Source organism: Euleptes europaea, chromosome 4 (genome assembly GCF_029931775.1).
Source record: "Euleptes europaea isolate rEulEur1 chromosome 4, rEulEur1.hap1, whole genome shotgun sequence".
Lineage (NCBI taxonomy): Eukaryota > Metazoa > Chordata > Lepidosauria > Squamata > Sphaerodactylidae > Euleptes > Euleptes europaea.
In genome coordinates, this window is record NC_079315.1 from 113,181,027 (window position 1) to 113,203,492 (window position 22,466).

General features: G+C 44.4%; 1 protein-coding gene and 4 non-coding genes across 5 annotated transcripts; all 5 read left to right on the plus strand.

The window, feature by feature from the left end:
- Positions 1–9,072: 9,072 nt before the first annotated feature.
- On the plus strand, positions 9,073–16,720 carry RPL17 (ribosomal protein L17). The gene is made up of 7 exons (XM_056848000.1): positions 9,073–9,159; positions 11,553–11,605; positions 11,818–11,858; positions 12,867–13,001; positions 14,183–14,281; positions 15,571–15,762; positions 16,631–16,720. Exons 2-7 carry the CDS (start codon positions 11,566–11,568, stop codon positions 16,676–16,678), a joined length of 555 nt encoding a protein of 184 aa, XP_056703978.1. The 5' UTR covers positions 9,073–9,159; positions 11,553–11,565; the 3' UTR covers positions 16,679–16,720.
- On the plus strand, positions 11,385–11,451 carry LOC130477222 (small nucleolar RNA SNORD58). The gene has a single exon (XR_008933310.1). It is a non-coding gene; the product is annotated as a small nucleolar RNA SNORD58 (small nucleolar RNA).
- On the plus strand, positions 12,651–12,717 carry LOC130477223 (small nucleolar RNA SNORD58). The gene has a single exon (XR_008933311.1). It is a non-coding gene; the product is annotated as a small nucleolar RNA SNORD58 (small nucleolar RNA).
- Positions 14,047–14,113, plus strand: LOC130477220 (small nucleolar RNA SNORD58). Its single transcript, XR_008933308.1, has one exon. It is a non-coding gene; the product is annotated as a small nucleolar RNA SNORD58 (small nucleolar RNA).
- On the plus strand, positions 15,203–15,269 carry LOC130477221 (small nucleolar RNA SNORD58). Its single transcript, XR_008933309.1, has one exon. It is a non-coding gene; the product is annotated as a small nucleolar RNA SNORD58 (small nucleolar RNA).
- Positions 16,721–22,466: the final 5,746 nt, after the last annotated feature.

Here is a 22,466-nt window from a genome sequence, read left to right on the forward strand (position 1 = left end):
GTGAGTTTTCTATCAACACAATGGATGGACTGACAGCAATAATCTCAGTTGTGAGGTGTGAGGTTGAAGAAAGTTGGAAGGTGGGCGAAACCAGTTATTCCTGTCAGCATGTTCCCGAACTTTCTGTGTGTCTGCATGCTCTTTCTTTCGCTGGTCCAGAAGCCAAAAAGTGTGTCGAGGGAGACGACGATATTACAATTCAAAACGAAAGGGTTCACTTTGCTTATCCCCAGACTAATTACGGTAATTTTATGTCCCTGGTTTATCACACAATGAGTCATTCTGATTGATGGGCATATTCACTTTGCAGTCATTGTATGATCAACATGCTGAGTACTACCCACAGGAGGCTTTCCCACACAATCCCATTGGGAATACGGGTTGAGCAGGAGAAATTCCATTGAATTGTGTCCTGGGGGGGTGGGGAGCTACCTTTCAGTGCCACAATGATATCAGTGTGACTTACAACGCAACCCTGGCTGGGTAGCACCCGGGAAGATGAACAGCCACTATGCCAGCACATCATAGAGAAAGGCTGGCATACCTTGGAGGTACGTTGGCGAAGTGCCCTGCTGTTGCTGTGCCATAGCTGGCTCTGGCAAAGCGATTCAAAACAGATAAGAAGTATTTCTTCACACAATGCATAGTTAAATTGTGGAACTCCCTGCCCCAGGATGTGGGGATGGCTGCCAACTTGGAAGGCTTTAAGAGGGGAGTGGACATGTTCCTGGAGGAGAGGGGTATTCATGGCTACTAGTCAAAATAGATGCTAGTCATGATGCAGACCTATTCTCTCCAGGATCAGAGAAGCATGCCTATCATATTAGGTGCTACAGGCAGGATAATGCTGCTCCAGTAGTCTTAGTTTCGGGGCTTCCTAGAGGCACCTGGTTGGCCACTGTGTGAATAGACTGCTGGACTTGATGGGCCTTGGTCTGACCCAGATTAGAGTCCACTGTTCTTAACCACTATGCCACACTGGTTCTCATGTAAAGTGTAAAAAGGTGCGTTCAGCAGCCTTCTAGGAAATGTGGATTTTAAGGTTTTCAAGGTTTTATTGGCAGAAATCCTTGCACAAATGAGTTGCAAAGGAGGTTGAAGGGTGTGTGGCACTGCTATTTGGCAAGCCTCTGCTCCCGCTAGACTGCACGAGACTTTGACACAACAAAGCGCTTGTTGCCTGGGCTGAACGTACTGGTTTTCCCCACCCTTCCCTGTTAGTGAAAGATTTTGAGGCCCTATGAAATCCGTTTAGCTAAAATCCACAGTGGGACAGAAAAAGGAAAGATCTGTACATTTGGCAATGATAGCTCATGCTGTCTTCACTATTCTGAAATGCTAGTCTGTCTATCCTCGCCTTAAATAGGAGCGTGGGAAGTTGGACTTTTAGAAGCAGAAGTGACGGGGGGGGGGGGGAATCCCAAATAAAAATTGCTGTTGCTGGCATGGAGGTGGCAAAAGCTGTAGTGATTCTGTGATAACCCATTTTGTGCAGCTTTGTGCAATGGGGGAAGGACTGTGGCTCAGTGGCAGAGCATCTGCTTGGCATGCAGAAGGTCCTAGCTTCAATCCTTGGCATCTCCAGTAAGCAGTGTATAAGGGAAGGGGAGAGGCATGAGAAAAAGGGAAGTGTTGTGTGGATGTGGGGATTGGATCCACATTGGAGTGGATCCAGTGCATATCTAACAAAAGAAAGAACTGCTGGTATGGGCTGGCAAAATTCTCATAAAATATTTTTTGAGAGGGAGAGGAGGTATCTATCACAGTAGTTCTCAAAGTGTACGTGTATGGGAGGTAGGCTCCTCTGAAGATGGATACGAAACAACCAGGCCTTTTAAAGAAATGTGCAACCTAACACCAAATATACAGTTCCTCAAGAACTTTTCTGCAGTTCAAAAAGTCAAGTCTGCCTCATTCTTGCTCTCAAATTCTAAGTCTGGAGCTTTCCTTCCCACTCAGTTTTCTCACAATGCAGTTACACACTTCTAAGTCCATTACACTGTAAAAGTCATGGACTGCGACTCTAAGCAGCAAGGAACGAGTGCACGCGCAAGGCAAATGCACATGCAAAGCTGCCATATTTCCCTTTTTTAACGTCCTGAAGATAACCGAGCAGGAGCACAAAGTTCCCAGCAAGAAGATCCTGTGGCAGGGAGACCAAAGGCTAGGATTGCCAACTACACCACGCTGGCTCACATCTGCTTGGCATGCAAAAGGTCCTGAGTTCAATCCTTGGCATCTCCAATAAGGATCAGGTCATAGGTGATGTAAAAGACCTGAGACCCTGGAGAGCCGTTACCAGCCTAAGTAGACAATACTGACTTTGATGGACCAAGGGTCTGATTCAGTAGAAGGCATCTTTGTGTGTTTATTAGATAGGTGCAAAAATTCTGTGCACTCATATGGCAAAATGGGGACTGTCAGGAGGTGGTTGAGAGCCAGCATGGTGCAGTGGTTAAGAGCGGTGGTTTGGAGCGGTGGACTCTGACCTGGAGAACCAGGTTTGATTCCCCCCCTTCTCTACATGAGCGGCGGAGGCTAATCTGGTGAACCAAGTTGGTTTCCCCACTCCTCCACATGAAGCCAGCTGGGTGACCTTGAGCTTGGTAAAGCTCTCTCAGCCCCACCTACCTCACAGGGTGTCTGTTGTGGGGAGGGGAAGGGAAGGTGATTGTAAGCTGGTTTCATTCTTCCTTAAGTGGTAGAGAAAGTAGGCATACAAAAACCAATTCTTCTTCTATAGATACTGCAAATTTTGAAGGGGTCTGGAGTCTGAAATGTATGGGATATCCAGGTGGATGATGAAACATATAATCACCTCCACCAGCCCAAGTGGGATAGATGAGGAAATAATGTGGCTGAGCTGACTGAAAGAGAGAAGACAGTCTTCCTATACAATAAATAATAGGCCACTTAGCATGACAGCGAAACAGGCATTGTGTGATTGTCTAATAAGAAAGCATCCAAGAAAAACAAAGAAACAGGCTGTACCTGACCGTTGTTCATTAATCATGATCAGACCATATCAGGCTGTTAACAGATTCTGGATGCATGGGATATATGCTCTGTCTTTCCCAGCACTGCTATGGGATGTGGGTCCTTCAAACATTTCATCAGGCACCTCCGTAATGAAATCTGAGTCAGTATTGTGAACTGTTCCAAAATACTGTGCACAAAATGAATTATAACGGAGTGCTCGCAATATACAAATAATTACAAAACAACCAGATGGCATCTCAATAGTATAAGGAGGCTGAACAAAGAAGGCCACAGTATGCTGGTGTATTCCTGTACATAGAGGCAAAGGTAGGCTTGCCAACCTCCAGGTGGGGCCTGGAGATCCCCTGGAATTGTAACTGATCTCCAGGCTACAGAAAGCACTTCTCCTGAGATAGGGTTGCCAACTTCCAGGTGGTGGCTGGAGATCTCCTGCCATTACAACTGTTCTCCAGGCAACAGAGATCACTTCCCCTGGAGAAAATGGCCACTTTGGCTATTGGACACTATGGCATTGAAGTCCCTCCCCTTCTCCAAGCCCCGCCCTTATCAGGCTCCATCCGCAAAATCTCCGGGTATTTCCCAACCTAGAGCTGGCAACCTTACCTGGAGAAAATGGCTGCTTTGGAGGGCGGACTCTATGGCATTATATCCCACTGAGGCTCCTTCCCTGTCCAAACCCCACCCTCTACATGTTCCACTACCAATAACTCCAGGAATTTCGCAACATGGAGTTGGCAGCCAGTAGGGTTGTCAGTCTCCAGGTACTAGCTGGAGAATCCTGCTATTACAACTGATCTCCGGCCGATAGAGATTCGTTCCCCTGGAGAAAATGGCCACTTTGGAAATTGGACTCTATGGCATTGAAGTCCCTCCCCTCCCCAAACCTCGCCCTCCTCAGGCTCCACCGGTGGCGACGAGGGACCTGGCAACCCTAGCAGCCGTTTCCTGGGAAACTTAAAAGGGAACGATGTGATGTAGTAAGGAAACAGATCAACAAAGCTAGAGTGATACCAAGGGATAACCTGCTACAAGATAGGCCCGAAGGACACAGCAACAGAACACCACGGGAGGCCACATTCAGCTCTCAGCTCAAACCGGTTCAACGCATCATTAATGATCTACAACCTATGCTGGATACTTCTCTCTCATAGGCATTGGGAGGCAAAGCTTTCATTGCCCACAGACCCTTAAACAACTTCTCAATACCCTTCCAAACCTGGACATGGACACTGGGACTAGGGCCAGCAACAAACCAAAAAGCCAACTCTGTCTAGGGTTGCCAGCTCCGGTTGGAAAATACCTGGAGATTTTGGGGGTGGAGTCTGAGGAGGGCGGGGTTTGGAGAGGAGAGGGACTTAAATGCCATATACTCCAATTGCCGAAGCGGCTGGCCAGTGAAATCGCTGGGTGCACCTGTCCTCCAAAGCTTCGACACCCCTCATCTGTGGGCAGTTGACAACCAGATGTCCCTCTGGGGTGCCATAAATCTGTTGGATGTAAATTCACTCTGTTCCCTGGCCAGATTTTATTACCATGAGACAGAGACGACACCAGGTTTAAGAAGCAAGGGGAAAAAAGCTTTTTATTTTGCCACGCAAAAGAGGAATACATTTCAGGCCTTTTCGGCTTCAAAAGTGAAAGTTTTCTAACAGACTCCGCCTATTTCCCATATTTTTATACTCCTCCAGAGTTCTTTGTTCCAAGAGGATTTGAATATCTCCTCCTCTCAAATCTACCCTAACTTTGATCTCATTTCCGTGGTCACATGTTGTTGTTTTTATACCACCCTGTTCCAGATACGAAAAATCACCTGCTTTGTTCAGTTTAAGTTAGACAAGACTATTTTTTACTGACTTATATAAATAACCACAGCTTATAAATATAACAGAAAAATAACATTTTTCTAATATGCTAGAATTAAATTAATTAAAATCTTACACATCCCACATTTTCTCCAGGGAAACTGGAGATGGGTTGTAATAGCGGGAGATCTCCAGCCATCACCTGGAGGTTGGCAACCCTAACTCTGTCCCCATATCCACTCTGACAGCACAATCACTGGACCTAACAACACCAGCCACACTATCTTAGGTTTGTTCAGTTATTCTTCTTCCAACATTATATACACCATCAAATATCAGCAATGCTCTTCCAATCTCTTCATCGGACAAACAGGAGAATCCCTAAGCAAAAGAATAAATGGGCATAATTCCGACACTAAAAACCGCAACACTAAAAAACCAGTAAGAGAGCATTTTAATCTTCCAGGTCATTCCATTGCTGACCTAAGAGTACTCAAACAATAAAATTTCAAGGGGAAATTACAACGTGATTGCTGGATTTGAGGTCATTCACAAGTTCAGAACAATGGACCCCCCAGACATAGGATTCTTATCTCTCTGCAGATGCTAACTTTCTGCCCCCAAGCAAGCTGATTACAATGTGCATTGTACCCTTGCATCCTTTAACAGCATTCTTTATAACACCCCTCCCACCTTGTGACTGGGATTAAAAACACACTCAAATCTCCATTCCTACTCAAGGGAGTGTTGACTGTCAAAAGCTCATACCCTGAAAACTCTGACATCAGAAACCACAACATTCAGAAACCAGTAGGGGAGCATTTTAACCTTCCAGAGCATTCAGTTGCTGATTTAAGAGTAGCAGTTCTCATACAAAGGGATTTCGAAGGGAGAAATCTAGCTCAATTTTATCTACTGTTACTGACTTTCAAACGTTTGGCACATTCTGGGGGCACATGGCATCAACTGAATGTGCCCAAGTGCTTTCCAATCTTTTTGAGCAGAGAATCCATGGCAGACACACCGGCGTTCGAAAGAAGACAACTTGATACGGAAGCATTCGGTGGAGATTCCAGGTCTGAAAACTGCTGTGGAGGTTTGCAAACTTTGGAATTATTCCCCAGACACATGAAACTATACTTGAACCAGCATTTCATTTATTTTGTACTTTTTCAAGCCCAGTAGGATAAATCTGAGGGCTTTTGAACAAATGAATTGTACACCCTTTGGGGACTGATGCATCCAACATTAGCATGTGTGAATGAACAGGTCCAGTACCACAGACAGAACTTTCCCATCACCCCAATCACCATGATTTTCAGAGGGGCCGTTTCACATGTTCAGCAACACAAGGCAAGCAACAGCACAATCGATGCAAAAATGAACCCATACAAGGAAAATGGAGTGTTTCTTGACAATCTATTAAAGAAGAGGAGAAGACTGAGAGGTGATATGATAACCATCTCCAAGTACTTGAAGGGCTGTCATATAGAGGAGGGTGCCGAGTTGTTTTCTGTTGCTCCAGAAGGTCAGACCAGAACCAATGAGTTGAAGTTAAATCAAAAGAGTTTCCATCTAGACATTAGGAAGAATTTTCTAACAGTCAAAGCGGTTCCTCAGTGGAACAGGCTTCCTCGGGAGGTGGTGAGCTCTTCTTCCCTGGAGGTTTTTAAGAAGAGGTTAGATGGCCAACTGTCAGCAATGCTGATTCCATGACCTTAGGCAGATGATGAGAGGGAGGGCATCTTGGCCATCTTCTGGGAATGGAGTAGGGGTCACTGGGTGTGTGTGTGGGGGAGATAGTTTGGAATTTCCTGCATTGTGCAGGGGGTTGGGCTAGATGACCCTGGCGGTCCCTTCCAACTCTATGATTCTATGAAATCATGTAACTTTATAACCTGAAAAAAATCTCTTATGTTTGCAAAGATAGACGCACTTTGTATTCCCAGCAATGTATTAAGAGTTTGAAAACGTTATAAAAAACATCGCTTTAAAAGGGTTTTTGGATACCATGGCTTATAAATGGTTGGAAGATGGGGGTTACCACACTTGAATTCCCAGTGATGTATTAAGAGTTTGAAAACGTTATAAAAAATACTGTTCGCACTTTGTTTGGCCCCTTTAGCTGTGATGACGTCTTCCAACCATTTATAAGCCGTGGTATCCAAAAACCCTTTTAAAGCGATGTTTTTAATAACATTTTCAAACTCTTAATACATTGCTGGGAATACAAAGTGCGGTAACCCCCGACATCTTCACAGCTAAAGGGGCCAAACAAAGTGCGAACAGTATTTTTTATAATGTTTTCAAACTCTTAATACATCAGTGGGAATACATAGAAAGTGCGAACAGTATTTTTTATAACATTTTCAAACTCTTAATACATCGCTGGGAATACAAGTGCGGTAACCCCCTAAAAAAAACAAAAACAGACAGCTGGGCTAGATGTCCTTGAAGAACCCTCTCAGCTCTTGGATCCTGTGCACACTTACCTGGGAGTATGCGCCACTGAATACACTGGGACTTACTTCTGAGTAAGCTTACATGGGATCGGGGAGCAAGTCTCTTTGCCTGAGATAACTAAAAAATAGTATGTACACCTTTCAACAACTGAAAGGATTAGGAAGAAATTTTCCAGTGAAATACCAGTTTCGTCTTTGCTTCTTCAGTATAGTAAGGGGGAAAAAAGAGTGCAGTAAAAGTCGTAACTCATTTCTGTTCACGTACTGATAAGGGCTGCCATAAGTCAGCTGTGACTTGACAGCAAAACGCAAGACAAAAACAAGCAACACTCACACACATCCCAAAAAACCTGAAAATTTTGCTGAGGTTTGTTGAAATTTCAAGCATATCAAACAGCCCCACCTTGTGGCTTGCGTTTTTAATTGCAGCTGAGCTGTATCAATTGTATCAATTGATGGTGCTGCTGCAGTCGTCTTGTTTGTGGCTTCCTGGAGGCACCTGGTTGGCCACTGTGTGAACAGACTGCTGGACTTGATGGACCTTGGTCTGATCCAGCAGGGCTTTTCTTATGGATACTGGTCATGATGCATGCCTGTTCTCTCTAGTAACAGAGGAGCATGCCTACGGTAATATGTTGGGTGCTGTGGAACCCAGGCAGGATGGTGCTGCTGCAGTTGTCTTGTTTGTGGGCTTCCTAGAGGCACCTGGTTGGCCACTGTGTGAACAGACTGCTGGACTTGATGGGCCTAGGCCTGATCCAGCAGGGCCTTTCTTACGTTCTTATAACTTGGAAGGCTTTAAGAGAGGGGGTAAACATTTTCATGGAGGAGAGGGCTATCCATGGCTAATAGTAAAAATGGATACTAGTCATGATGCATTCCTATTCTCTCCAGGATCAGAGGAGCATGCCTATTATATGAGGTGCTTTGGAACACAGGCAGGTAAATGCTGCCGCAGTCATCATGTTTGTGGGCTTCCTAGGGGCACCTGGCTGGCCACTGTGTGAACAGACTGCTGGACTTGATGGGCCTGGGTCTGATCCAGCAGGGCCTTTCTTATGTTCTTATGTTTCTTTGCAGTCAATCCAGTTGAATTGTTAGAACTTCTGAAGGCTTCCAGATGTCGCACTTTGCCATTTGATCAGTGCTTGTATAGGAGCATCTGTCCATGGTGCCGCAAGTTCAGAATGGTGCTTAGCTCAGACAAATTAGAGTCCAGTAGCACCTTAGAGGCGAGTAAGATTTGGGGGGATATGAGCTTTCGAGAGTCAAAGCTCCCTTCGTCAGATCCTTTGACCCTCGCTTTGCTCTGCTCTGGTTAGACCTCGCCTAGAGTATTGTGTTCAGTTTTGGGCACCACGATTTAAGAAGGATGTAGACAAGCTGGAGCGTGTCCAGAGGAGGGCAACAAAGATGGAGAGGGGTCTGGAGAACAAGTCCTATCAGGAAAGGTTGAAGGAGCTGGGTATGTTTAGCCTGAAAAGGAGATGGCTCAGAGGTGATATGATAGCCATCTTCAAGTACTTGAATGGCTGTCCTATTTATGGGCTATCTTTCTGCTTCTACTTTGTTGCTAGTGTGGCTCCGCCTGCTGTTATCAATTTACATCGCATTTTTAACTAATAATGTATTGTGGCACTGTATATGCACGGCGCTATAAACGTGCTATGACAAACCATGTTTTAAAACCAGAACTTTTTACACGGTCCCTTCCGGAGCCCTTTTCGTTCCATCCCCAGTCGCGCAGTTGACTCACGCCCCCTGACCAATAAACGCAAGATTCTCCCTTCTGTTTGGCTCTCGCCAACCAGAACTCTCGCGAGAGCCGGAAGTCACACGAAATCCTCCCAGCATGCTTTGCCCTTCCTTTTCCCGGCGGTAGTGGACGTCTTCGGGTGAGTCGGGCGGGGTTGCTCGGGGCCCGGCTTGGTATCCGCCGGCGAACGCCGCCATCCCGCGATGGAGGCCCCGGAGATCCTGCCGCACGGAGAGGCGAGACGTATAGCCGCCCTCCCGCCGCGGCATTTCAGTGTCGGGGGGCTGAGGGAAGGACGGAGCGGGCAGGCGGGGAAGGCCTGGGTGGAAGCGGCGAAAATGGCCGCTGTTGTAAAGAGGGGGCCGTGAAAGCCCCGGATGTTGAAGTGCCTGTATTGGGGTGGCGGGGAGGGGGAGAGCATCACGGGAGATTTCATTGCAAGCTCGAGAAGGAGCCGACGAAGCCTTTTGTAGGTTTCTTAAATGACGTTAAAAGTAGGGATGCCTTCAGCGCGGCTTTCTTATTTAGCTCGTGCAAGAAGCATTGAGCTGGCCAGCTCGAGTATAGGAATGCAGGTAGCAAAACCTTAAAGGCCGGACGAGGGAGCCCTGGAAGGGGCGTGTGTTTGATCTTGTGAATAGGTGGTGTGTAAATGTAGGTGGGGTGGGATCCCCACTTACCCATCCCCTCAGTTGCATAATTTCTGAATGCTTCATTATGTGTATTCTGCCCAGCAACAAGCTATTCCCTGGCTGCCCTAATACATTTCAATACATTTTACAGAAAGGAAAAGAGATTATTGCTAAATCAGTGGAGCTTCCATAGTCAGGGGAAGTCTACCTGCTGTCACAGTGGTGATGGGAGATGCTTTCAAGTCGCAGATGACTTATGGTGACGCCCGTAGGGTTTTCAAGGCAAGAGGCGTTCAGAGGTGGTTTGTCATTGCCTGCCTCTGCTTAGCCACCCTGGATTTCCTTGGTGGTCTCCCATCCAAGTGTAACCAGGGCTGACCCTGCTTAGTTTCCAGGATCTGATGAGATTAGGCTAGCCTGGGCTATCCAGGTCACTTTTAACTCAGTAGTATTCCAGGCCTAACTTTGCCATTTTCCCTGGCACATTACTTCTCTATATGTAGGAACCTGCTGTCATATGAGCCTCCACTTGGAATCTGAAGTGGTACAGCACAGAACTAGCACCCTAGAAAGCAGATTTTACACTAAGACCTCTGCCTGAGACCCTGGAGAGCTGCTGCCAGTCTGAGTAGACAATAGTGATTTTGCTGGACCAAGGGTCTGATTCAGTAGAAGGCAGCTTCATATGTTCAAGGGGAATCAGTTGCTGTCCTTATGCGTAAGTTCCCCATTCTGATCTGTAAGAAGAAGGTAAAATATGTGGTTTGCCACTTCCTGCCTCTGAGTAGCGACCCTGGACTTCCTTGTTGGTCTCCTGTCCAACTACTAACCAGAGTTGACCCTGCTTAGCTTCCCAGAGCTGATGAGGTTGGGCTAGCCGGGACTATCCAAGTCAGGAAAAAAGATATAAACGGGGTTTATCATTGCCTGCCTCTCTGCATAGCCACCCTGGAACTCCTTGGCGGTCTCCCATCCAAGTACTAACTAGGGTTGACCCCTGTTAGCTTCCGAGATCTGACAAAAACCAGCTAGCCTGGGCCATCAGGGCGTGCGTGTTATGTAAAGCTTATTAATTCCAGAGTGGTAGCTCGGTGGTAAGTAGTTCTTGATAGCTAAAGACATCTGGCCAGGCTGAAGCAGAGTAAATCTTAATAGGGCTGAGTTAAGATTCATAAGCCCTATACAGGAATAGTACTTCAAAAATCAAAGATGCTTTCTGAAAACTTATTAACAAACATGAGTTTCTGAGATATGGTCGAAGTCTGGTTATTGTTCTCATAAAATCATTTGTAATTCATGTTCCCTTTGTGCTGCCATAAAATGCAAAATTTTAGACTATGGCCTTGTTTAACAAGAAAGAGTAAAAAGGTAGCCGTGACTCTTGAAAGCTTATACCCTGAAATCTTGTTGGTTTCTAAGGTGCTGCAGACCAACACTTCTTCCCTCTGAAAAATATAGTAATGTGTAGTCATTGGGTGCTAAAATTGTTTTTAACATTACTTGTTAGTAGGTTGTGGTCTTTCTCAGCGCTGCCTTATTGTGATTCTAGGTGTGTAATCCTATGCAGAGTTCTTCAGTTGAAATCAGTGGGTTTAGACTGGAGTAACTACCAGATCGTACTCTAGGATGAAGTAAAAGTTTGGGAAATGGAGAATTGAGTCCCTTTATTTGCTTTTATCGTCTGTATGTATGAATTAAGGGACACAGAAAATCTTGTGATTAAAAACTGAAGCTGTAATGATGACTTTCTTAGGACACCTTTGGATTAATTCATGAAAACACTATGATTTCTGAGCAGCTTTCTTTTAAATTATATATCATAATCTCTAAGGTAATTGAAAAGATGCAGATGCCTTTCTGTTGCAAATCTGAATTGCACATTTTCAATTTATTTTCTTAGTTTAGCTCTGAAAATGGTCCGCTACTCGCTTGATCCAGAGAACCCCACAAAATGTAAGTAGCTTTCTCACATGCTTGCTTGAAATTCTTTAGATGTTATTGTATTTATTTATTTAAAATAGTTATTAGCCACTTTTCTACCTTGTGCATCTCAAGTTGGCTCACAGTGCAAATAAAACAATTACAAAAATATATAGAAGACCTCTGTTTAAATATCACATTGGGGATGCGTTAAGCTTTCAGTGCTCATTTTCTTTTCCCTACAGCATGCAAGTCAAGGGGCTCCAATCTTCGAGTCCACTTCAAGGTATGTGGAATCTGACTTTCATTTTTTTTCTCCTGAAAGTATGAGTGTGGACTATAGCATATCTTTTGTGTATTCAGTAGTGTGTTAAGTGTGTTAGATTGCACATAGTCACTATATGTGGTAGGTACAGATTTATTGCATATAGCCAAAGGCCGTTACAATCAAGTAGACACAATCAAATCAAATTCAACAAGAAAACAGTTAAAATCAAGTAAAATTTTTTTAAATCAAATACAAATGTTGTATGGTTTAACTGCAATGCTGGCTTAAATTTTCCTGTCTGCTAGGGCAAAAAGAGACTATATGTGTGACTTGTGAACATCAGTGAATTTTTTAATATCTTTGATGTTTATTGTATTATGCAAGGTAAGTTAGTCCATGCTCAACAGCTTCCAGTACCATCACCCCTTAATATAACTTCCTGTCTTTTTTCTGCCTGTGTAATAAACAAAAAGAAAACATAAGAGATTGGTAAATTAGAATGCAGGTCCTGTTCATTGCCATAGTCTCAAAACTGCTCCAAATCTTGTCAGCCTTGGTTTATTGAGAGGTTATGTTGCATTTGAGTGCTTTCTCAGTTCCATGTGCTGAAGCGGCTTGTAATAAAACTTACTGCCATAAACATTCCAGAACCAGGAAAAGTTGTGAATTACATAACAGTTCTAATAGTGCTCTTCTGTATCTTTTACCTTGATCAAACTGCCCATTAAGAATGAAAACTGAACCAGTTGCACAATATTTGGGGCACCAGTAAGGATCATAGTATTTGTTTCTGGGGGGAGAGTAGTGTAACTTCAGTGATGACCGACTTAGGACACCTTTGGATTCATCGTGAAACCACCAGTTCGCTCTGAGCAGTTACTAAAGCAGTTAAGTTTGGATTGCTGTACAAACGTAGGTGGCAATTCTACAAAGCTTTGTATGTCTGAGTAACTGACTAGAGGTTTTTTTTAGCCTATTTAATTTGTATGAAGTCAAATGTTTTGACCTTTTTTCCCCCCTTCTTAGAATACACGTGAGACAGCCCAAGCTATCAAGGGTATGCACATTCGAAAGGCCACCAAATACTTAAAAGACGTGACACTGAAGAAGCAGTGTGTGCCCTTTCGCCGCTACAATGGTGGGGTTGGCAGATGTGCTCAGGTACAGTTGTGTAAAAGTCCTTGAAGGATGAAGAGGGTAGATGTGTGACTGTCAGTTGGACAAAGGGAAGCTGCTACAGATGAACTAGAACAGACAATAAACCGTGTTGGGAATTGTGTGCTGAACATTTGAAACCATGACGAATACATTAGATTTTTGCAACCCAGTACGGGAAGCATGTACTCTACGCGCAGCTTGTGGATAAAGCAGCTTAAGGTTTTGTTTAATCGTATCAGCTGAATTGTCCCCTTGCCTGTCTGCTGTCAGTCTGGTGCCTGCAGTACTTAATTCAGCGACCAATTATTTTCACAGTGTTAGAAACTAGGTCAGGGTGCAGGCACTGAAAAATCCTAGGAGAAAGAAAAGGGGGGAGTATAGAAGAAGAGTTGGTTTTTATACCCCGATTTTCTCTGCCTTTAAGGAGTCTCAAACTGGCTTACAAGTACCTTCCTTTCCTCTGGCGCAGAGTGGTAAGCTGCAGTACTGCAGTCCAAGCTCTGCTCACGACCTGAGTTCGATCCCAGCGGAAGTTGGTTTCAGGTAGCCGGCTCAAGGTTGACTCAGCCTTCCATCCTTCTGAGGTCGGTAAAATGAGTACCCGGCTTGCTGGGGGTAAAGGGAAGATGACTGGGGAAAGCACTGGCAAACCACCCCGTAAACAAAGTCTGCCTAGTAAACGTCGGGATGTTAGGTATGTGGGGCTGAGAGAGTTCAGAGAGAACTGTGACTAGTCCAAGGTAACCCAGTAGGCTTCATGTGTAGGAGTGGGGAAACAAACTTGGTTTGCCAGATTAGAATCTGCTGCTCATGTGGAGGAGTAAGGAATCAAACCCGGTTCTCCAGATTAGAGTCCACCGCTCTTAACCACTACACCACTCTGGCTCCTGTGTACTATGGCTTGTACCAGATCTTTGTTTCTTTCTGATCAGTTTAATACCGGAATTGCACATGTACAGGATATAAGTATTTTTAAGAAGATACTTTACAGATGAAGCTACTCTGATGTAACACGGGGTGATTTCTCACATCCGGTGTGTGTGTGTGGTTGCTATGATGACTTTCTTAGGACACCTTTGGATTAACCGTGAAAAGAAACTTGAGTTCTGAGCAACCCATTGAAAATGAAAGCCGTGTAAATCTTGTTTAAAAGGAAACTCAATATTACATTCTTCATGTTATAGGCCAAGCAGTGGGGCTGGACACAGGGGCGATGGCCAAAGAAGAGTGCCGAGTTCCTTCTGCACATGCTCAAGAATGCCGAAAGCAATGCTGAGCTGAAGGTAAAAATCAAATGCATGTCGATGTGTACACAAGTGAAAAGGGAATGGTTTGGGTCAAGGAGCAGTCCACGTGTTTGCCCGCCAGTCTTGTTTACAAGGCAGCCCTTTAAATAATCTGTAATTGGAAACACCACTAAGTATCTGGTGGGCGCCTAGGATAGAAATTTTAAAAAAATGCAAACAGAATTGTATGTCATTTGTTACAGGAACTGTTTTGAAGGTGGAAGTGAGGCAGTCAGAATAAAGAAGGGACCGTGTTTAGCTGCAGGTCCAGAGATGGATGGCTGGAGCTCTGAGGTGCTGAAAAGGCAGAATTTTGGTGCCTGTGGAGTGAAACATAAAGCACACTTAATTCCTAAAAAAATTAGGAATTTATTGCTATAGGGTTAGTAGTAGAAGCCATGAAAATCAACAGGGTCATTCTGAGGTGTTTGGAGAGGGAAAAATTAGCATACAGAGTTCCTATAGTTCTTTTACTGAAGAACATACAGAGTTCTTTTACTGAAAGTAAAAGACAGAATGAGGTTGACCAGGAAAAAATGCAAAGGACAGCTGTAACCTTGTGGGGATTGAGATGATGATAGAAGTAGAGTTCAGGGAAGGATTTTTAAAGGACACCTGAGGCTATTTATGCTGGCCTTTTCCCCATAGAGTCAAAACTGCCTTGGTTTATCGAGAGGTTATGTTTCATTTGAGTGCTTTCTCAGTTCCATGTGCTGAAGCGGCTTGTAATAAAACGTACTGCCATAAACCGTCCAGAACCTGAAAAAGTAATGAATTGCATAACAGTTCTAATAGTCACTCTTCTGTATCACTTGTCTTGATCAGACTTCGCGTTAAGAATGAAAACTGAACAGCTGCAGAATATTTGGGTCACGAGTCAGGGATCATAGTATTTGTTTCTGGGGGAGAGTAGTGTAACTGCAGTGATGACCAACTTAGGACACCTTTGGATTCATCATGAAACCACCAGTTCGCTCTGAGCAGTTACTAAAGCAGTTAAGTGTTGATTGTTGTACAAACTTAGGTGGCAATTCTATAAAACTTTGTATGTCTGAGTAACTGACTAGCATGCAAGCTGTGCATTTGGACTATTGTAGGATTCCTTACAAACAACTTTAGTTCTGGCCTACTGTTGTGACAGTGCCTGGCTGAAAATAGAGCTGATCATTCTGTACCGAGGGGGAAAAGACTTTCCAGGTCTGGTTTTTTTGGCTTTGCGTGAGAAAGTCTTACTTGGTTGCTGAGGCTGATCACGAGAGCTGTCTTTCAATCTCTTTCCCCTCCAGGGTCTGGACGTGGATTCTCTGGTAATTGAGCACATTCAGGTCAACAAAGCTCCCAAAATGCGCAGGCGAACCTACAGAGCTCATGGCCGCATCAACCCCTACATGAGTTCCCCCTGTCACATTGAGATGATCCTCACAGAGAAGGAGCAGATAGTCCCCAAGCCGGAAGAAGAGGTGGCCCAGAAGAAGAAGGTATGAAGCTACTTGGCGTATGAATTATGGCGGCGTTCTATGAAGTAAATCTTGGGGTTTTTTTTGTAAACGCTTCATTATATATGAAGACGTTTTAATGTAATATTTCATGGCAATTAAAGAGCCAGTGTGGTGTAGGGGTTAAGAGCGGCGGACTCTAATCTGGTGAACTGGGTTGGCTTCCCCACTCCTCCACACGAAGCCAGCTGGGTGACCTTGGGCTAGTCACAGCTCTCTTCAAGCTCTCTCAGCCCCACCTACCTCACAGGGTGTCTGTTGTGGGGAAGGGGATTGTAAGCCAGTTTGATTCTCTTTAAAAGGTAGAGGAAGTCGGCATATAAAAGCTAACTCTTCTTAAATGGTAAATTATCTTAGATGTTCAAGAAATGACCTAAGCTATAATTGTGCTCTTCAGTGAGAAATAATATCACTAATGTGATTGTGCATTGATTTTTATTAATACTTTTCTGTGCTTGCTAGTAGAAAGACATCATTTTCATTCTCGTCCTTAAATAATTTCACTACGCTGAAAAGATTTTTTAAAATTCTATTGTGTAATGGAGGTTATGAACATAAGAGCAACCCTGCTGGATCAGACCAGTGGTTCATCTAGTCCAGTGTTCTGTCTTGCACAGTGGGCAGCACGGTACTTTGGAGGGCCAACAGTGGGGCATAGAGGCCTTCCCTGATATTAGCTCCTAACACTGGTATTCAAAGGTTGACTGCCTGTGAATGTGGAGGTTCCATTTAGTTGCCACGGCTAGTAGCCATTGATGCTCCCTTCCTTCATATTGCAGTTTTAATAGTAAGTTTTAGTAAACGTGAATATTTTGTGGCAGGTTTTGATTCATTTTATCTTATTTTTCAGATATCTCAGAAGAAGCTTAAGAAGCAGAAACTTATGGCTCGGGAATAAACACTATGTTCATTTCGCAAATAAAAATAAAACACAAGTCAACCGCATTTGTTTTTTTTCTGCGTAGCTGCTAAGAGATTTGCAATGTTCATTGGAAGGCAAGTGCAGATTTGACATTAGACTGGGAGTGGCTAACTCATCGAAAATAAGATGTTTATGTACTCTGTTCAACTTGCTTTGCCAATTCATTACTGTATGGTAATGGCCCACGCCCACTCTGATGGGGGGTTTCTTTCTTGACTGCATCTTGCATTTGTTGGTGTCCTGAATTAATGTAACACACCATGTCTCCAGGATTTTTGTAATGTACTCTGTGCAGTCACAGGCATTCATTGTTTTACTGTGCTTCGCAGACACTGTTTTTGAGCAAGACCACCGCTTGAAGCTTAAGCTAGCTGAAATCTTGTGCTCACTTAGTAGGGAGTCAGTCTCACTGAACGCAGTAGGAATTCCAACTTAAGTTGTGTTTCCAAAATACTATTCCTCCATGGGGTGGGAGAAGACAATAAAATGTTTCAAGGATCAATAGCTTCTGATTATTGAACTCAGTGGAGATGCACCAAGTAACTAAGTGCTAGTTAGTTTTATAGGCATTTGTATCGTCCTTTCAAGTTGCTCAAAGGGTTGCAAGAGCAATCTAAGAACGTTAAAGGGTGAAGACTTGTTTAGGCCTGGTCTTCATGCTTCATAGCTCTAGGATGTGAAGCTGATTTCTTCTGTAGTCACTATAACCTTGGAAGAAGCATTGTGGTCCTTCAATGGGCAACAGCTGTTATACTACAAACTTTTGAACCCTCTAGAACCCTTCATCAGCCTAGCACTCAAAGGCAGTGGGGAAAGTAGTTTCAAGGCTTGGCGGTAAAGCCTAAATCCTCCAAGTGTAGCCTTAAAGTGAAAAGGTTTGCTACAACCTCGCTTAGATGGTTTTATTCTGTTTTGCTATCAAGCCACAGCTGATTTACAGCAAACCCCTGGGGTTTTCAAGGCAAGAGATGTTGGAGGTGGTTTGCCATTCTCGGTATTCCTTAGAAAAGAGCAATAGTCCAATAGCACCTTAAATACTAACCATTTCTGACAGGGTATCTGCTTTCGCGAGTCACAGCTTCTTCAGATACAGCTAGAATGGGAGTTCATCTATTCCTTGGAGGTCTCCCATCCAATACTTGCCAGGGTTGAGGCTGTGAGTGTGACTGGCCCAAGGCTGGCCCTAGATTAGATGACGTTGACTGTCAAGCAGGTTTCCAAGTAGTAGGAAACTTTGGGGAGGAAAAAATGGCATTCCTGGCCTGTGAAGGTGCAAAGTTGCAGCAAATTAAATTAAACTGTATGTGAAGGAGAGGGCTGTAGCCCTCAAAACAATACAATGGTTTGTCTTTTGGGGTGCTGTCCCATATTTCAAACTAGATTCAGCAGAGATAACGCACAGTCATTGCTAGCCATAAGAACGGGTAGAGGGGATGTGGTAGGGTTGCCAGATCTAGGCTGGGAAACCTGTTCAGCCCAGGGAGGGCAGGTTTGGGGGGGGGGGGAGGCTTCAGCAGGGTACAATGCCATAGTCAGCTCTCCAAATCATCCAGGGGAACTGATCTCTTACTTGGAGAGGGGCTGTAATTCTGGGAGATCCCCAGGTCACAACTGGAGGCTGGCATTCTGTTGAAATTGAATGTAAGACGTCGCACAGAATATAAAAACAAAACTATGCTGGGTCAGACCAAGGCCCATCAAGTCCAGCAGTCTTCACACAGTGGCCAACCAGGTGCCTCTAGGAAGCCCCAAAACTAAGACCACTGGAGCAGCATTATCCTGCCTGTGTTCCACAGCACCTAATATGATAGGCATGCTCCTCTGATCCTGGAGAGAATAGGTATGCATCATGACTAGTATCCATTTTTACTAGTAGCCATGGATAGCCCTCTCCTCCAGGAACATGTCCACTCCCCTCTTCAAGCCTTCCAAGTTGGCAGCCATCCCCACATCCTATGGCAGGGAGTTCCACAATTTAACTATGGATGCTGACGGATATTGCAAGGCTGTCAGATTAGTTTTACAGGCGCATGGTAGATCAGATGGATCTGAAATGATGCAGTCAGCCTGGAAGCTCCCTGGAGAGCTAGAGGGAGCTGGCCTGATCCGGTTATGACCAGCAGGCTGATGCAATGCATGAGCAACGTCATGATGACTAGGCATCTGCTGTGGTTGGCGGCTGCAACCGTCAAGTGTATATAATGGAGCGAAACCGAAGCTCAGTGTGGAACATTATGAGCGGAGAGAGTGTGACAAGTGTTTGTATTATATCTTTGCACTGTGAAATAAACTACCCTTTCCTAAGTAGCAGAGGACTTTTCTGATGGTGTTATATGGTGTTCTGATGGTGTTATATCCAAAGATATAATACAAACAAGTGTTTGTATTATATCTTTGCACTGTGAAATAAACTACCCTTTTCTAAGTAGCAGAGGACTTTTCTGATGGTGTTATATGGTGTTATATGGTGTTCTGATGGTGTTATATCCAAAGATATAATACAAACAAGTGTTTGTATTATATCTTTGAACTGTGAAATAAACTACACTTTTCTAAGTAGCAGAGGACTTTTCTAATGGTGTTATCCAATCCGCTGGCATCCGCGTCAGATGCCAAGGGGGGGGGGAGTAATATCCACTGGACTTCTGGAGGGAATATCAAAGCAGCGTGAAGGGTCGGGGAGAGTTTTTATAAACCCGTCCCTCCCCCATCCCACGTTCCAGGAAAAACCATTCCTTCGGAGCAGGGAAACCCTGGTCTGTCCTTATGCCCCTTTGCCTCTCCTGTCATGGCGGAAGCGAAGCGGCCAGTGGGCAGGCTCCCGGCCGCTTCCTGGTACGTCACATGACCGCCTCTCCTCGTTCCCATTGGAGCTCCTTGAATGACGCCCGACGTTCTCTTCCCGGAAGTGAAGCGACGTTTTTCTTCTGGTCCAGGGAAGCGGTGGAGCGTCGGAGTTCCGCACAGGTGAGCTTGTTGTGGGGAGAGGCCGCAGGTGAAGGTGGGCAGGCATGGACGGTCCTCTCCCTTTCTATGCACCCTTTCGTTTTAAATAATTAAACTGGCCACGGTTCTCAGAGGGTACCTTGTAAAAGCCAATTTTATAATATAAATGCCAATTTTATATAATATAAAATTATATCTATATCTATCTATCTATCTATCTATCTCTCTATCTCTCTATCTCTCTATCTCTCTATCTCTCTATCTCTCTATCTCTATCTATCTATATATAAAATTTTATATTAACTCTGTTTAATTTTTGGACCTAGGTAGGGGAGCGTTTTTTTTTTCTTTTCAAGTAGCTATTCCTTATGGTAGAAAATAGATTCCTTTGAAATGTGGTGTTGGAGGAGAGGGTTACGGATCCCCTGGACTGCCCAAAAAAAACAACAAATCAGTGGGTCCTAGAGCAAATCAAGCCTGAACTGACCCTAGAAGCTAAAATGGCTAAACTGAGGCTGTCGTATTTTGGTCCCGTCATGAGATGACAAGAGTCACTGGAAAAGACAGTCATGCTAGGAAAAGTTGAGGGCAGTAGGAAAAGAGGAAGACCCAACAAGAGATGGATTGACTCAATAAAGGAAGCCACAGCCTTCAATTTGCAGGATCAGAGCAGGGCTGTCAAAGATAGGACATTTTGGAGGACTTTCATTCATAGGGTCGCCATGAGTCGGAAGCGACTTGACGGCACTTAACACACACACACACACATTCCTTATGGTAACTTACATGTTTCTAACTGAAATTATTCGACTATTCAAAGTAATTAATCAGATGGGGACAATTTTCCTCATTTATGGCATGGTAGCCTGATAATGGAGGTTTGGCATGGGGTTGCCAACCTCCAGGTGAAGCTCCTGGGAGTACAGTGGATAGCTAGATGACTAGGGTTGCCAACCTCCAGGTTCTAGCTGGAGATCTCCTGCTATTACAGTTGATCTCCAGCCGACAGAGATCAGTTCACTTGGAGAAAATGGCTGCCATGGCACTTGGACTCTATGGCATTGAAGTCCCTCCCCATACCCCGCCCTCCTCAGGTTCCGCCCCCAAAACCTCCCACCAGTGGCAAAGAGGGACCTGGCAACCCTACAGATGACAGAGATTGGTTCTGCTGGAGAAAATGGCTGCTCTGGAGGGGGGACAATATAGCACTATACTCCATTGAAGTCCCTCCCCAAACCCCCCTTTCCCAGGCTCCACCCCCTTAAATCTCCAGGAATTTCCCAACCTGGAGTTGGCAGCCCTTTGTAGTAACTTTACTCCAAATCTGTGCATATGAAAGCTTTTTATCTAAAAATTTTAAATTCCAGAAAGAGATCCTTGTTAAGTCTGCTTCATTGCTCATCTTTAGTAATTGTTAAGAATTTATATACACCCTTCCGATTTATTCTGTTTCATCAGCAGTTGGGAGTGATCTGCATCCCTTTTGGTGGATCGCTTAGATTTCTCACTGGATCTTGTTACCATCTGGGCTTAGCAATGTAATATCCCATACCTTGCACAGAGAAACGGATCCTCCTGACCTCTTGTACTCTCTCTCTTGCTTCCTTCTGCTGTCTGTAACTTCGCTATAAATCCATCTGCAACCTGAGGAAGCGGTCTGAGTCTTGCAAAAGGTTATGCTACAATAAATGTGTTAGTCTTCAAGGTGACACAGGGCTCTTAGTTGTTTCATGCTTTATAGTTCACTGATTTCATTTATAGTTTGCCTTTCTCACTGGGGTGCAAGGAAGATTACAAGTATAAGGCTGTTCAGTCAGTAAGCAAATTACAGAATATGATAAAAAGAGTTGGCTTTTATACCCCGATTTTCTCTACCTTTTAAGGAATCTCAAACTGACTTACAATTGCCTTTCCTTCCTCTCCCCACAACAGACACCTTGTGAGGTTGGTGGGGCTGAGAGAGTTCGGAGAGGACTGTGACTAGCCCAAGGTCGCCCAGCTGGCTTCTCATGTAGGAGTGGGGAAACCAACCTGGTTCTCCAGATTAGAGTCCATTGCTCATGTGGAGAAGTGGGGAACCAAACCCTGTTCTCCAGATTAGAGTCCACCTCTCTCAACCACTACACCACACTGAGTCTAACAGCAAAGATTCCTAGTAAAACAAAGCTTATGCAGTCAATCATCAAGCAGATTACAAAAGAGTCTAACCGCAAAGATTCCTACTAAAGCAACATCATGTAGCAGGCCTGAGACTGAAGAACTGGAAGAAAACATTGTCTGTGACAGAATAATTCTTGTGATATCAGCACGTTACTGAGGATTTTGGTTTTATGTTCTGGTGTTGGTAGCTAGTGGAAGTAACTTGAAAGTCTAACATATTGCCTTCTCTGTTGCTTCCATGGAACCCCTTCCCCATGTATTTGTCCAGTGGAATTTGCCACCTCAAAATTGGTTTCATAGCCATGTTGTTTGAAATATATTCCTGGAAATAATATGCCTACTAAACGTTAATCCAAGCTTCCTGATAGAACACTGGGAGTCTCTAAAACCAAAGATAATAACCATCTTCAAGTACTTGAAGGGGTGTCATATAGAGGATGGTGCCGAATTGTTTTCTGTTGCCCCGGAAGGTTGGACCAGAACCAATGGGTTGAAATTAAATCAAAAGAGTTTCTGTGTAGACATTAGGAACAGAGTGGTTCCTCAGTGGAACAGGCTTCCTTGGGAGGTGGTAAGCTCTCCTTCTCTGGAAGTTTTTAAGCAGAGGCTAGATGGCCATCTGTCAGCAATTCTGATTCTGTGACCTTAAGCAGATGAT

What these genes read in the sequence shown, in the direction of transcription:
- RPL17 (XM_056848000.1), top strand. Translation starts at nt 11,566, where the DNA reads ATGGTCCGCTACTCGCTTGATCCAGAGAACCCCACAAAAT. An exon ending in AAAGCAATGCTGAGCTGAAG is followed by an intron (nt 14,282 to 15,570) that starts GTAAAAATCAAA and finishes TTTCCCCTCCAG; the next exon opens with GGTCTGGACGTGGATTCTCT. An exon ending in AGGTGGCCCAGAAGAAGAAG is followed by an intron (nt 15,763 to 16,630) that starts GTATGAAGCTAC and finishes CTTATTTTTCAG; the next exon opens with ATATCTCAGAAGAAGCTTAA.